At 50.4% G+C, this 12615-nt stretch overlaps 1 protein-coding gene across 2 annotated transcripts in view; it reads right to left on the bottom strand.

Moving 5' to 3' along the window:
• The window catches only part of LOC100497768 (signaling lymphocytic activation molecule), a 39559-nt gene extending 29824 nt beyond the window's left edge, over positions 1 to 9735 (bottom strand). The window contains exon 1 of one of the 2 annotated variants that reach the window (XM_031891911.1): positions 9554 to 9735. In XM_031891911.1, coding sequence (XP_031747771.1) covers positions 9554 to 9602 — 49 coding nt within the window. In that variant the 5' untranslated portion in view covers positions 9603 to 9735. The remainder of the gene's footprint in view (positions 1 to 9553) is intronic. The other variant, XM_031891910.1, reaches the window with a different exon arrangement.
• Between the last annotated feature and the right edge of the window lie 2880 nt (positions 9736 to 12615).

The raw sequence follows: 12615 nt of genomic DNA, 5'->3' as shown, positions 1-12615 counted from the left end.
TGGGAGATAGCTCTCAGTACAAGTGAGGGAATACAGGGTTATGGGAGATAGCTCTCAGTACAAGTGAGGGAATACAGGGGTAGGGGGGATAGCTCTCAGTACAAGTGAGGGAATACAGGGGTAGGGGAGATAGCTCTCAGTACAAGTGAGGGAATACAGGGGTAGGGGAGATAGCTCTCAGTACAAGTGAGGGAATACAGGGTTATGGGAGATAGCTCTCAGTACAAGTGAGGGAATACAGGGGTATGGGAGATAGCTCTCAGTACAAGTGAGGGAATACAGGGGTAGGGGGGATAGCTCTCAGTACAAGTGAGGGAATACATGGGTACGGGAGATAGCTCTCAGTACAAGTGAGGGAATACAGGGTTATGGGAGATAGCTCTCAGTACAAGTGAGGGAATACAGGGGTAGGGGAGATAGCTCTCAGTACAAGTGAGGGAATACAGGGGTAGGGGGGATAGCTCTCAGTACAAGTGAGGGAATACAGGGGTAGGGGAGATAGCTCTCAGTACAAGTGAGGGAATACAGGGGTAGGGGGGATAGCTCTCAGTACAAGTGAGGGAATACATGGGTACGGGAGATAGCTCTCAGTACAAGTGAGGGAATACAGGGTTATGGGAGATAGCTCTCAGTACAAGTGAGGGAATACAGGGGTAGGGGGGATAGCTCTCAGTACAAGTGAGGAATACAGGGGTATGGGAGATAGCTCTCAGTACAAGTGAGGGAATACAGGGGTAGGGGAGATAGCTCTCAGTACAAGTGAGGGAATACAGGGTTATGGGAGATAGCTCTCAGTACAAGTGAGGGAATACAGGGGTAGGGGAGATAGCTCTCAGTACAAGTGAGGGAATACATGGGTATGGGAGATAGCTCTCAGTACAAGTGAGGGAATACAGGGGTATGGGAGATAGCTCTCAGTACAAGTGAGGGAATACAGGGGTAGGGGGATAGCTCTCAGTACAAGTGAGGGAATACAGGGGTAGGGGAGATAGCTCTCAGTACAAGTGAGGGAATACAGGGGTAGGGGAGATAGCTCTCAGTACAAGTGAGGGAATACAGGGGTAGGGGGGATAGCTCTCAGTACAAGTGAGGGAATACAGGGGTATGGGGGATAGCTCTCAGTACAAGTGAGGGAATACAGGGGTAGGGGAGATAGCTCTCAGTACAAGTGAGGGAATACAGGGGTAGGGGAGATAGCTCTCAGTACAAGTGAGGGAATACAGGGGTAGGGGAGATAGCTCTCAGTACAAGTGAGGGAATACAGGGGTAGGGGAGATAGCTCTCAGTACAAGTGAGGGAATACAGGGGTAGGGGAGATAGCTCTCAGTACAAGTGAGGGAATACAGGGGTAGGGGAGATAGCTCTCAGTACAAGTGAGGGAATACAGGGGTAGGGAGATAGCTCTCAGTACAAGTGAGGGAATACAGGGGTAGGGGAGATAGCTCTCAGTACAAGTGAGGGAATACAGGGGTAGGGGAGATAGCTCTCAGTACAAGTGAGGGAATACAGGGGTAGGGGGGATAGCTCTCAGTACAAGTGAGGGAATACAGGGGTAGGGGAGATAGCTCTCAGTACAAGTGAGGGAATACAGGGGTAGGGGGGATAGCTCTCAGTACAAGTGAGGGAATACAGGGGTAGGGGGGATAGCTCTCAGTACAAGTGAGGGAATACAGGGGTAGGGGAGATAGCTCTCAGTACAAGTGAGGGAATACAGGGGTAGGGGGGATAGCTCTCAGTACAAGTGAGGGAATACAGGGGTATGGGAGATAGCTCTCAGTACAAGTGAGGGAATACAGGGGTAGGGGAGATAGCTCTCAGTACAAGTGAGGGAATACAGGGGTAGGGGAGATAGCTCTCAGTACAAGTGAGGGAATACAGGGGTATGGGAGATAGCTCTCAGTACAAGTGAGGGAATACAGGGGTAGGGGAGATAGCTCTCAGTACAAGTGAGGGAATACAGGGGTAGGGGAGATAGCTCTCAGTACAAGTGAGGGAATACAGGGGTAGGGGGGATAGCTCTCAGTACAAGTGAGGGAATACAGGGGTAGGGGGGATAGCTCTCAGTACAAGTGAGGGAATACAGGGGTAGGGGGGATAGCTCTCAGTACAAGTGAGGGAATACAGGGGTAGGGGGGATAGCTCTCAGTACAAGTGAGGGAATACAGGGGTAGGGGGATAGCTCTCAGTACAAATGAGGGAATACAGGGGTAGGGGAGATAGCTCTCAGTACAAGTGAGGGAATACAGGGGTAGGGGGGATAGCTCTCAGTACAAGTGAGGGAATACAGGGGTAGGGGGGATAGCTCTCAGTACAAGTGAGGGAATACAGGGGTAGGGGAGATAGCTCTCAGTACAAGTGAGGGAATACAGGGGTAGGGGGATAGCTCTCAGTACAAGTGAGGGAATACAGGGGTAGGGGAGATAGCTCTCAGTACAAGTGAGGGAATACAGGGGTAGGGGAGATAGCTCTCAGTACAAGTGAGGGAATACAGGGGTAGGGGAGATAGCTCTCAGTACAAGTGAGGGAATACAGGGGTAGGGGAGATAGCTCTCAGTACAAGTGAGGGAATACAGGGGTAGGGGAGATAGCTCTCAGTACAAGTGAGGGAATACAGGGGTAGGGGAGATAGCTCTCAGTACAAGTGAGGGAATACAGGGGTAGGGGGGATAGCTCTCAGTACAAGTGAGGGAATACAGGGGTAGGGGAGATAGCTCTCAGTACAAGTGAGGGAATACAGGGGTAGGGGGGATAGCTCTCAGTACAAGTGAGGGAATACAGGGGTAGGGGAGATAACTCTCAGTACAAGTGAGGGAATACAGGGGTAGGGGAGATAGCTCTCAGTACAAGTGAGGGAATACAGGGGTAGGGGAGATAACTCTCAGTACAAGTGAGGGAATACAGGGGTAGGGGGGATAGCTCTCAGTACAAGTGAGGGAATACAGGGGTAGGGGAGATAGCTCTCAGTACAAGTGAGGGAATACAGGGGTAGGGGAGATAGCTCTCAGTACAAGTGAGGGAATACAGGGGTAGGGGAGATAGCTCTCAGTACAAGTGAGGGAATACAGGGGTAGGGGGGATATCTCTCAGTACAAGTGAGGGAATACAGGGGTAGGGGAGATAACTCTCAGTACAAGTGAGGAAATACAGGGGTAGGGGAGATAGCTCTCAGTACAAGTGAGGGAATACAGGGGTAGGGGAGATAGCTCTCAGTACAAGTGAGGGAATACAGGGGTAGGGGGGATAGCTCTCAGTACAAGTGAGGAAATACAGGGGTAGGGGAGATAGCTCTCAGTACAAGTGAGGGAATACAGGGGTAGGGGGGATATCTCTCAGTACAAGTGAGGGAATACAGGGGTAGGGGAGATAACTCTCAGTACAAGTGAGGAAATACAGGGGTAGGGGAGATAGCTCTCAGTACAAGTGAGGGAATACAGGGGTAGGGGAGATAGCTCTCAGTACAAGTGAGGGAATACAGGGGTAGGGGGGATAGCTCTCAGTACAAGTGAGGGAATACAGGGGTAGGGGAGATAGCTCTCAGTACAAGTGAGGGAATACAGGGGTATGGGGGATAGCTCTCAGTACAAGTGAGGGAATACAGGGGTAGGGGGATAGCTCTCAGTACAAGTGAGGGAATACAGGGGTAGGGGAGATAGCTCTCAGTACAAGTGAGGGAATACAGGGGTAGGGGAGATAACTCTCAGTACAAGTGAGGGAATACAGGGGTTATGGGAGATAGCTCTCAGTACAAGTGAGGGAATACAGGGGTAGGGGAGATAGCTCTCAGTACAAGTGAGGGAATACAGGGGTTATGGGAGATAGCTCTCAGTACAAGTGAGGGAATACAGGGGTAGGGGAGATAGCTCTCAGTACAAGTGAGGGAATACAGGGGTAGGGGAGATAACTCTTAATACAAGTTGCCCCAGGGACTGGTCCGATTGCCATCTTGGAGTCAGGAAGGAATTTTTTCCCCTCTGGGGCAATTTAGAGAGGCTTCAGATGGGTTTTTTGCCTTCCTCTGGATCAACTAGTAGTTAGGCAGGTTAGATATAGGCATTATGGTTGAACTTGATGGACGTATGTCTTTTTTCAACCCAACTTACTATGTTACTATGTTACTATGTTACTATCACTAATGCTACGTTAGTTACACACATCTTTATTAGTCTGTTATAGAACTGCTAATTCTAAGCAACATTTTAATTGGTCTTCATTATTTTATTTTTTTTTATAGATTTTTAATTATTTGCCTTCTTTTAACTCTTCCCAGCTTTCAAATGGGGGTCACTGACCCCGGCAGCCAAAAACTGTTGCTTTGTGAGGCTCCAATGTTTTCGTTACTTTTTATTCCTTATCTTTCTATTCAGCCCCTCTCCTATACATATATCAGCCTCTCATTTAACCCACTCCCTGGTTGCTAAGGTAATTTGGACCCTAGCAACCAGATAGCTGCTGAAACTCCAAACTGGAGAGCTGCTGAACAAAAAGTGAAATAACTAACAAACTGCAAATAATAAAAAATGAAGACCAATTGCAAATTGTCTCAATATTACTCTCTACATCGTACTAAATGTTAACTCAGAGGTCAAGTACTATAAAATTAAGAAAAAACCAAAGGTTTCAAACCTGGAAAATAATAAGGGGCCAGGAGAAACCCCAAAAGAGACAAAAAAAGGGGGGATGGAGAAGCCGATGCCCCAGTGTAGGGGACACTAAACGACCAATGAGTGATTGGAATGGTATGGCTTCAGCTGATTGGATACTGAGGGCACAAGCAGAGACAGAAGGGGGCAGAGAGATGGGGCAGAGAGATGGGGTGCATGTTACTGAGACTGGGGGGATCAAGGGAGGTTTTTCTTTAGAATCAGGGTGACAAGTGGGTGTCCTAATTGAGAGAAGTATCTTCAAAAAAAATGTTAATTCTATAAATCTACAACCTACACCATTTCTTGGCAACAAATGTATAACTTTATGTAGGGTTCCCCAAAATTTGGGTCCCCTAGGATGGTTGCCCCCAGGATAGACCCCAAGGGAGGGTAACACTCTAGTAGTGGGACACCTTGGGTGGTTTGGTACTATAAGGGTTAACTGGGATTTAGCTTCCCTGCAGTTCAATAGTTAGGCCACAGGGTGCACACAGTATATAAAGTTGTGCAGCCATGTGCCTTTAGGTCTTTCAGCCTGGGACCCCTCTTGGATAAGAGGTATACCACAGGTTAGCATTAGACAGTTAGAGAATTGTTATAGACCACTCTAGGAGTGGGAGACAGGTTATCTAGTTGGGCAGCGTGGCCCCTACAGGAGGTGTAATGGATTAAGATCCACCAGCACTCATAGCTGGAGTCAGGGTATAAAGTGTTAAGTATAGGAGATTAGCTTGATCCAGGGGTATCTAAGTGGAAGTACCGGGGTGAGGTCTGCTGAGGGGGTGTCCGCTTGGCGGGAGTACCGGGAAGTGCCCTAGAGAGGGGCTTCTGGCGAGAAGTACCGGAGGGAACCCCTAAAGGGAATCATCTGGCGTGTAGTACTGCTAATATCTCGTGGAGAGAGGGTCTCTTAAGGAAAAGGGAGTATACCCTGACTGCCTCATTGCTCCTGTGTGTAACCTGCCTGTCTGATACATCTGTGACAATAAATAAGTTCCACTGGTTAAACATCCATCCAGTGTCCTGTCTCTGCATATCTGGAGGATCCACCTGCCTGGTAAGCAACTACCCCAGGGAGGGGGCAAGGTGCCAGGAGTGCTGGGAGTCCCCACACAGCAGTACAGTATTAAGGTCTCAGGAGGGGAGTTATAGTTCATTCTATCTCTATCCTGGGTGGAGGCACGCCAAAGTATAAAGTATCAGCTGTTCCCCAAAGTAAGCGGGGCTCAGGATCTCTGAAAGCGCCAAGTATAGTGAAAGATCAGCAGGTAGTGCCACAATTAAAGATAAAGTGGGCTACATTTGGAGGCACTGCTGAGATCTCGAAACAGCAGCAAAAGAACAGCAAGCACAGTGCAGAAGGGCCATAACCGCATTTGGGCCTAGTGTGAATTTGGAAGCCTGACCTCCGTATGGGTTAAATGTTGGGTACCCTGAATCTGTATCCGGAGAGGAACAATTGGCGCCAAAAGAGCAGAGGAGTAGCTCTGGGCCAATCAGATTGCAGGCTAGTGGCGCCAAACAGACCCGGGAAACTCCGTGGGAGGTCCAGTGAGGGGGAGGAGGCAGAATATTCCTGATTGTCGGTACCGCCCCAGTGATCAAGCAGCCTACAGAACCCCGAGGAAAGTGCGCCAAAGTGAGGGGGCGTGACTGTGGCCGGTGACATCACCGCGGCCATTTTGGGAACAGGAGAGCGTTGTGAGCCACTAATGAGAGAGGTGGAGTGTATGCTACCAGCACAACACCTAAAAGAGAAGAAGAAGATGGCCACCAGTGAGGAAAGGTCTCTCTGCCCTACCCCATCTCCCGACCCAGTGGGAACTGGGGAGCCGGGGTTAATGCTGAGGGACACTGGCCGACAGTTCATGTGGTCCGGAACCTTCTACGAGAAGAGGGTGAATGGAAACATCCCCCAGATGATACCCCTGTGTGGGGGGTGCGATGGTGAGGTGGTCGGGGGTATGATGCAACCCGGGGCGAGGTGCCCACAGTGCGACCGGACCTACTGGTATGGGCCGGCGGATATGGATCCCCCGGTGGAGAGAACCGAGGAGGGGGAGACCCTCTCTGAGGCCTTAGAGGAAATGTCCTTGGAGGTGGACGAGCCGGACAAGGAGACGGATGACCCAGAGGGTGTCAGCGACAGTGGGGCCGGGGATCCGAGCCCCACACAAGATCCCCCAGAGGACGCCTGCGCTCCCACTGAACCACTTGCAGTGGTGGAAGCGGCGGCGGATGAGGAGATAGGCGCTCCCGCCATTCCCGTGCTGGCGGTGGCAGCGGCCGGGGACATGGAGGGTCTGGAGGAACCAAGGCCGCTAATCGTAAAGGAGGCCCGGGTGAGTCTCCGTAAACCCTGGCCAAAGTGGGGGGGCAAAGCAAAGTTTCACCGATGCTATTCGGGGTCCCGCGACCTAGATTGGGAGGAGTTTATGGGTCCCCCATCCCCTGCTTTTGATGAGTCGGGACGGGAAGAAGTGTTACCCCCCAAGTCCTATCTACAGACCCTTAAAGGGGCCATGGCCAGCATAGAGACCCGCCGCCATTACGGGGACAGTCCCAACCAATCTTCTAGTGAGACCCCTCCAAGTTGGAGCGATCAAGGGGAAGGAGACGGAGAGCGTGCTCTTAGCCCACCGATGGGGGCCCCCACTGGTTTTCTAGCCCCTCCTAAGATAAGCAAGGAGGAGGAGAAGTTTTTCTGGGTACTCCCCGGGGAAGCCAACCCTGATGTATTTAAGTCGGTGTCTCGAGTACAGCGCACCATCAATTTCCGGGTGTACCGCATGTGGGGATACTATATGCCCTACGCCCCCCTCTGGGTCTTTGAAAGAGTGGAAAGCATGCTGGAGGAGTGGGTGGTGGAAGACATTAAACGTAGGGAGAAAATGCCCCTCAATATCCTCAGTCACCCCGAGAGGGCCAGGCGGATGCAGGCTTGGCAGTATATCCGTAAGACGGAGAAGGAATGGTGGTGGGGTCGTACTATCATGAAGCACGCAGTGCACAGTTGTGGTAAACGGAACCCAGGGCCCCGACTGTTCAGCACTGAGGCATATCTGGAAGATGGCCGGATGGTGGAGAAGCCACATCCACGTTACTACACCTCCTATGAAGACGTGCAGCAACGCTTCACATATCTCGTGTGAGGGGGCTACAGTCAAGGGTGAATCCCTTTGAGTTTAAAAGTTGATGGTGAGTGACGGACTGCTCAGCCATCCCTCCCAAGAAGGGGAGAATCTGCTGTTGCGGGGTAAAGGCCCCGAAGTTTTGGCCCTAAATGAGAGTGTTGCAGCTACCGGCTGGAGCTGCCTAGTTGTGTGCACATACCCACCCGTTGGTGGAAGACTCCCTGCAGGTGCTGATCGCCTGGGGAGTAGGACTCCCTCAAGGAGGAAGGGGGAGGAGGAATCCGGAGGGATTTGTTTAATAAAGTTTTAAAGTCTGCCTTTGAGATACATTGTCTTGTGCTTTCTGAGTGTAAGTGTGATACTTCTTGGAGGGGCAAAGACTATTTGGGACTTATACCAAGACTTTGGGGGTGGTGGGAAAGGTAAAATTGTGTTTACTGTTTCTTTACCAGGTTTTACAGGTTCCTGCGCAGACGCCGCGAGGGACTGTGACGAAGTGATTTTGGTATAAGTAATGTCGGGTAAAATGTATATGTTTTGGTTAAAGGTATGTCAGCCGGGAGGTGACATTTTTCTTGTGGGGGGAGAATGTAGGGTTCCCCAAAATTTGGGTCCCCTAGGATGGTTGCCCCCAGGATAGACCCCAAGGGAGGGTAACACTCTAGTAGTGGGACACCTTGGGTGGTTTGGTACTATAAGGGTTAACTGGGATTTAGCTTCCCTGCAGTTCAATAGTTAGGCCACAGGGTGCACACAGTATATAAAGTTGTGCAGCCATGTGCCTTTAGGTCTTTCAGCCTGGGACCCCTCTTGGATAAGAGGTATACCACAGGTTAGCATTAGACAGTTAGAGAATTGTTATAGACCACTCTAGGAGTGGGAGACAGGTTATCTAGCTGGGTAGCGTGGCCCCGACAGGAGGTGTAATGGATTAAGATCCATCAGCACTCATAGCTGGAGTCAGGGTATAAAGTGCTAAGTGTAGGAGATTTGCCTAATCCAGGGGTATCTAAGTGGAAGTACCGGGGTGAGGTCTGCTGAGGGGGTGTCCGCTTGGCGGGAGTACCGGGAAGTGCCCTAGAGAGGGGCTTCTGGCGAGAAGTACCGGAGGGAACCCCTAAAGGGAATCATCTGGCGTGTAGTACTGCTAATATCTCGTGGAGAGAGGGTCTCTTAAGGAAAAGGGAGTATACCCTGACTGCCTCATTGCTCCTGTGTGTAACCTGCCTGTCTGATACATCTGTGACAATAAATAAGTTCCACTGGTTAAACATCCATCCAGTGTCCTGTCTCTGCATATCTGGAGGATCCACCAGCCTGGTAAGCAACTACCCCAGGGAGGGGGCAAGGTGCCAGGAGGGCTGGGAGTCCCCACACAGCAGTACAGTATTAAGGTCTCAGGAGGGGAGTTATAGTTCATTCTATCTCTATCCTGGGTGGAGGCACGCCAAAGTATAAAGTATCAGCTGTTCCCCAAAGTAAGCGGGGCTCAGGATCTCTGAAAGCGCCAAGTATAGTGATAGATCAGCAGGTAGTGCCACAATTAAAGATAAAGTGGGCTACATTTATATGAGGGAGGAATTCACTATGAATATTTTTTACCCCCTGTTTATCTTCCTGTGAAAGAACTAAACCCATTGTATTCTGCTGTGTAACCTGTACCTTTGCTCCTTTTTATGGACTGACTGGCTGTCCCCTGTCTAGTAACTTTGGGGGTATCCATACAGGCTGTGGCCCCTAGCAACAACGCGGCACATGAATAAAAGAAACACTTACATTGGTACCAGGAGAGGAGCATCAGGCTCTGGTATAGGAGGAGCTTCATGTTATGTCTTCTTGAACTTGCACCCAGCTTCTGGTAGCAATATCATATTTTCACAACTCCTACCCAACTGCTGCCCAACTCCTGCCCAGCCCATATACAGCGACATAATAAACGGAATTGTGCTCTCATGTGGGTGGAGTCGGCTAATGGTGTCGGGGCTGCTGCATAGAGTGGGCTGTAGCTGTGTGATAAAAGCATATACAGCTGTGTGTGTGTTTGCTCCAATGCAGTTAGACATATAGTAGTGCATAACTTGCCCTTTCTCATCCTCCCTCTCATATTACTTACCCCCCTATATTAACACAAACGTTATCATTTTAGATTTTAATGGCTTTTTTACTATACATTTTGTTAGCACCGCACTAATGTGTGGTTCTTGTAGCTCAATTCCAATACAGATGCACTGCATTTAGTGCCCTCTAGTGGTTGAAACTGTAGCAAACACCCCAGCTGTACCGGTGCAGGAATGGCTGCCCCCGGGGCTACACAGCGGGGTATTTATATAAACTATAGTAGGGTTTCTGTAGCAAACACCCCAGCTGTACCAGTGCAGGAATGGCTGCCCCCGGGGCTACACAGCGGGGTATTTATATAAACTATAGTAGGGTTTCTGTAGCAAACACCCCAGCTGTACCAGTGCAGGAACGGCTGCCCCCGGGGCTACACAGTGGGGTATTTATATAAACTATAGTAGGGTTTCTGTAGCAAACACCCCAGCTGTACCAGTGCAGGAATGGCTGCCCCCGGGGCTACACAGCAGGGTATTTATATAAACTATAGTAGGGTTTCTGTAGCAAACACCCCAGCTGTACCAGTGCAGGAACGGCTGCCCCCGGGGCTACACAGCGGGGTATTTATATAAACTATAGTAGGGTTTCTGTAGCAAACACCCCAGCTGTACCAGTGCAGGAATGGCTGCCCCCGGGGCTACACAGCGGGGTATTTATATAAACTATAGTAGGGTTTCTGTAGCAAACACCCCAGCTGTACCAGTGCAGGAATGGCTGCCCCCGGGGCTACACAGCGGGGTATTTATATAAACTATAGTAGGGTTTCTGTAGCAAACACCCCAGCTGTACCAGTGCAGGAATGGCTGCCCCCGGGGCTACACAGCGGGGTATTTATATAAACTATAGTAGGGTTTCTGTAGCAAACACCCCAGCTGTACCGGTGCAGGAATGGCTGCCCCAGGGGCTACACAGCGGGGTATTTATATAAACTATAGTAGGGTTTCTGTAGCAAACACCCCAGCTGTACCGGTGCAGGAATGGCTGCCCCAGGGGCTACACAGCGGGGTATTTATATAAACTATAGTAGGGTTTCTGTAGCAAACACCCCAGCTGTACCAGTGCAGGAATGGCTGCCCCCGGGGCTACACAGCGGGGTATTTATATAAACTATAGTAGGGTTTCTGTAGCAAACACCCCAGCTGTACCAGTGCAGGAATGGCTGCCCCCGGGGCTACACAGCGGGGTATTTATATAAACTATAGTAGGGTTTCTCTAGCAAACACCCCAGCTGTACCAGTGCAGGAATGGCTGCCCCCGGGGCTACACAGCGGGGTATTTATATAAACTATAGTAGGGTTTCTGTAGCAAACACCCCAGCTGTACCAGTGCAGGAATGGCTGCCCCGGGGCTACACAGCGGGGTATTTATATAAACTATAGTAGGGTTTCTGTAGCAAACACCCCAGCTGTACCAGTGCAGGAATGGCTGCCCCCGGGGCTACACAGCGGGGTATTTATATAAACTATAGTAGGGTTTCTGTAGCAAACACCCCAGCTGTACCAGTGCAGGAATGGCTGCCCCCGGGGCTACACAGCGGGGTATTTATATAAACTATAGTAGGGTTTCTGTAGCAAACACCCCAGCTGTACCAGTGCAGGAATGGCTGCCCCCGGGGCTACACAGCGGGGTATTTATATAAACTATAGTAGGGTTTCTGTAGCAAACACCCCAGCTGTACCAGTGCAGGAATGGCTGCCCCCGGGGCTACACAGCGGGGTATTTATATAAACTATAGTAGGGTTTCTGTAGCAAACACCCCAGCTGTACCAGTGCAGGAATGGCTGCCCCCGGGGCTACACAGCGGGGTATTTATATAAACTATAGTAGGGTTTCTGTAGCAAACACCCCAGCTGTACCAGTGAAGGAATGGCTGCCCCCGGGGCTACACAGCGGGGTATTTATATAAACTATAGTAGGGTTTCTGTAGCAAACACCCCAGCTGTACCAGTGCAGGAATGGCTGCCCCCGGGGCTACACAGCGGGGTATTTATATAAACTATAGTAGGGTTTCTGTAGCAAACACCCCAGCTGTACCAGTGCAGGAATGGCTGCCCCCGGGGCTACACAGCGGGGTATTTATATAAACTATAGTAGGGTTTCTGTAGCAAACACCCCAGCTGTACCAGTGCAGGAATGGCTGCCCCCGGGGCTACACAGCGGGGTATTTATATAAACTATAGTAGGGTTTCTGTAGCAAACACCCCAGCTGTACCAGTGCAGGAATGGCTGCCCCCGGGGCTACACAGCAGGGTATTTATATAAACTATAGTAGGGTTTCTGTAGCAAACACCCCAGCTGTACCAGTGCAGGAATGGCTGCCCCGGGGCTACACAGCGGGGTATTTATATAAACTATAGTAGGGTTTCTGTAGCAAACACCCCAGCTGTACCAGTGCAGGAATGGCTGCCCCGGGGCTACACAGCAGGGTATTTATATAAACTATAATAGGGTTTCTGTACTAAACACCCCAGCTGTACCAGTGCAGGAATGGCTGCCCCCGGGGCTACACAGCGGGGTATTTATATAAACTATAGTAGGGTTTCTGTAGCAAACACCCCAGCTGTACCAGTGCAGGAATGGCTGCCCCCGGGGCTACACAGCGGGGTATTTATATAAACTATAGTAGGGTTTCTGTAGCAAACACCCCAGCTGTACCAGTGCAGGAATGGCTGCCCCCGGGGCTACACAGCAGGGTATTTATATAAACTATAGTAGGGTTTCTG

This window comes from Xenopus tropicalis, chromosome 8, assembly GCF_000004195.4.
Source record: "Xenopus tropicalis strain Nigerian chromosome 8, UCB_Xtro_10.0, whole genome shotgun sequence".
Classification (NCBI taxonomy): Eukaryota; Metazoa; Chordata; class Amphibia; order Anura; family Pipidae; genus Xenopus; species Xenopus tropicalis.
Note: the sequence above shows the minus strand (reverse complement) of the source record. Positions and strands in the feature narration are given on the sequence as shown.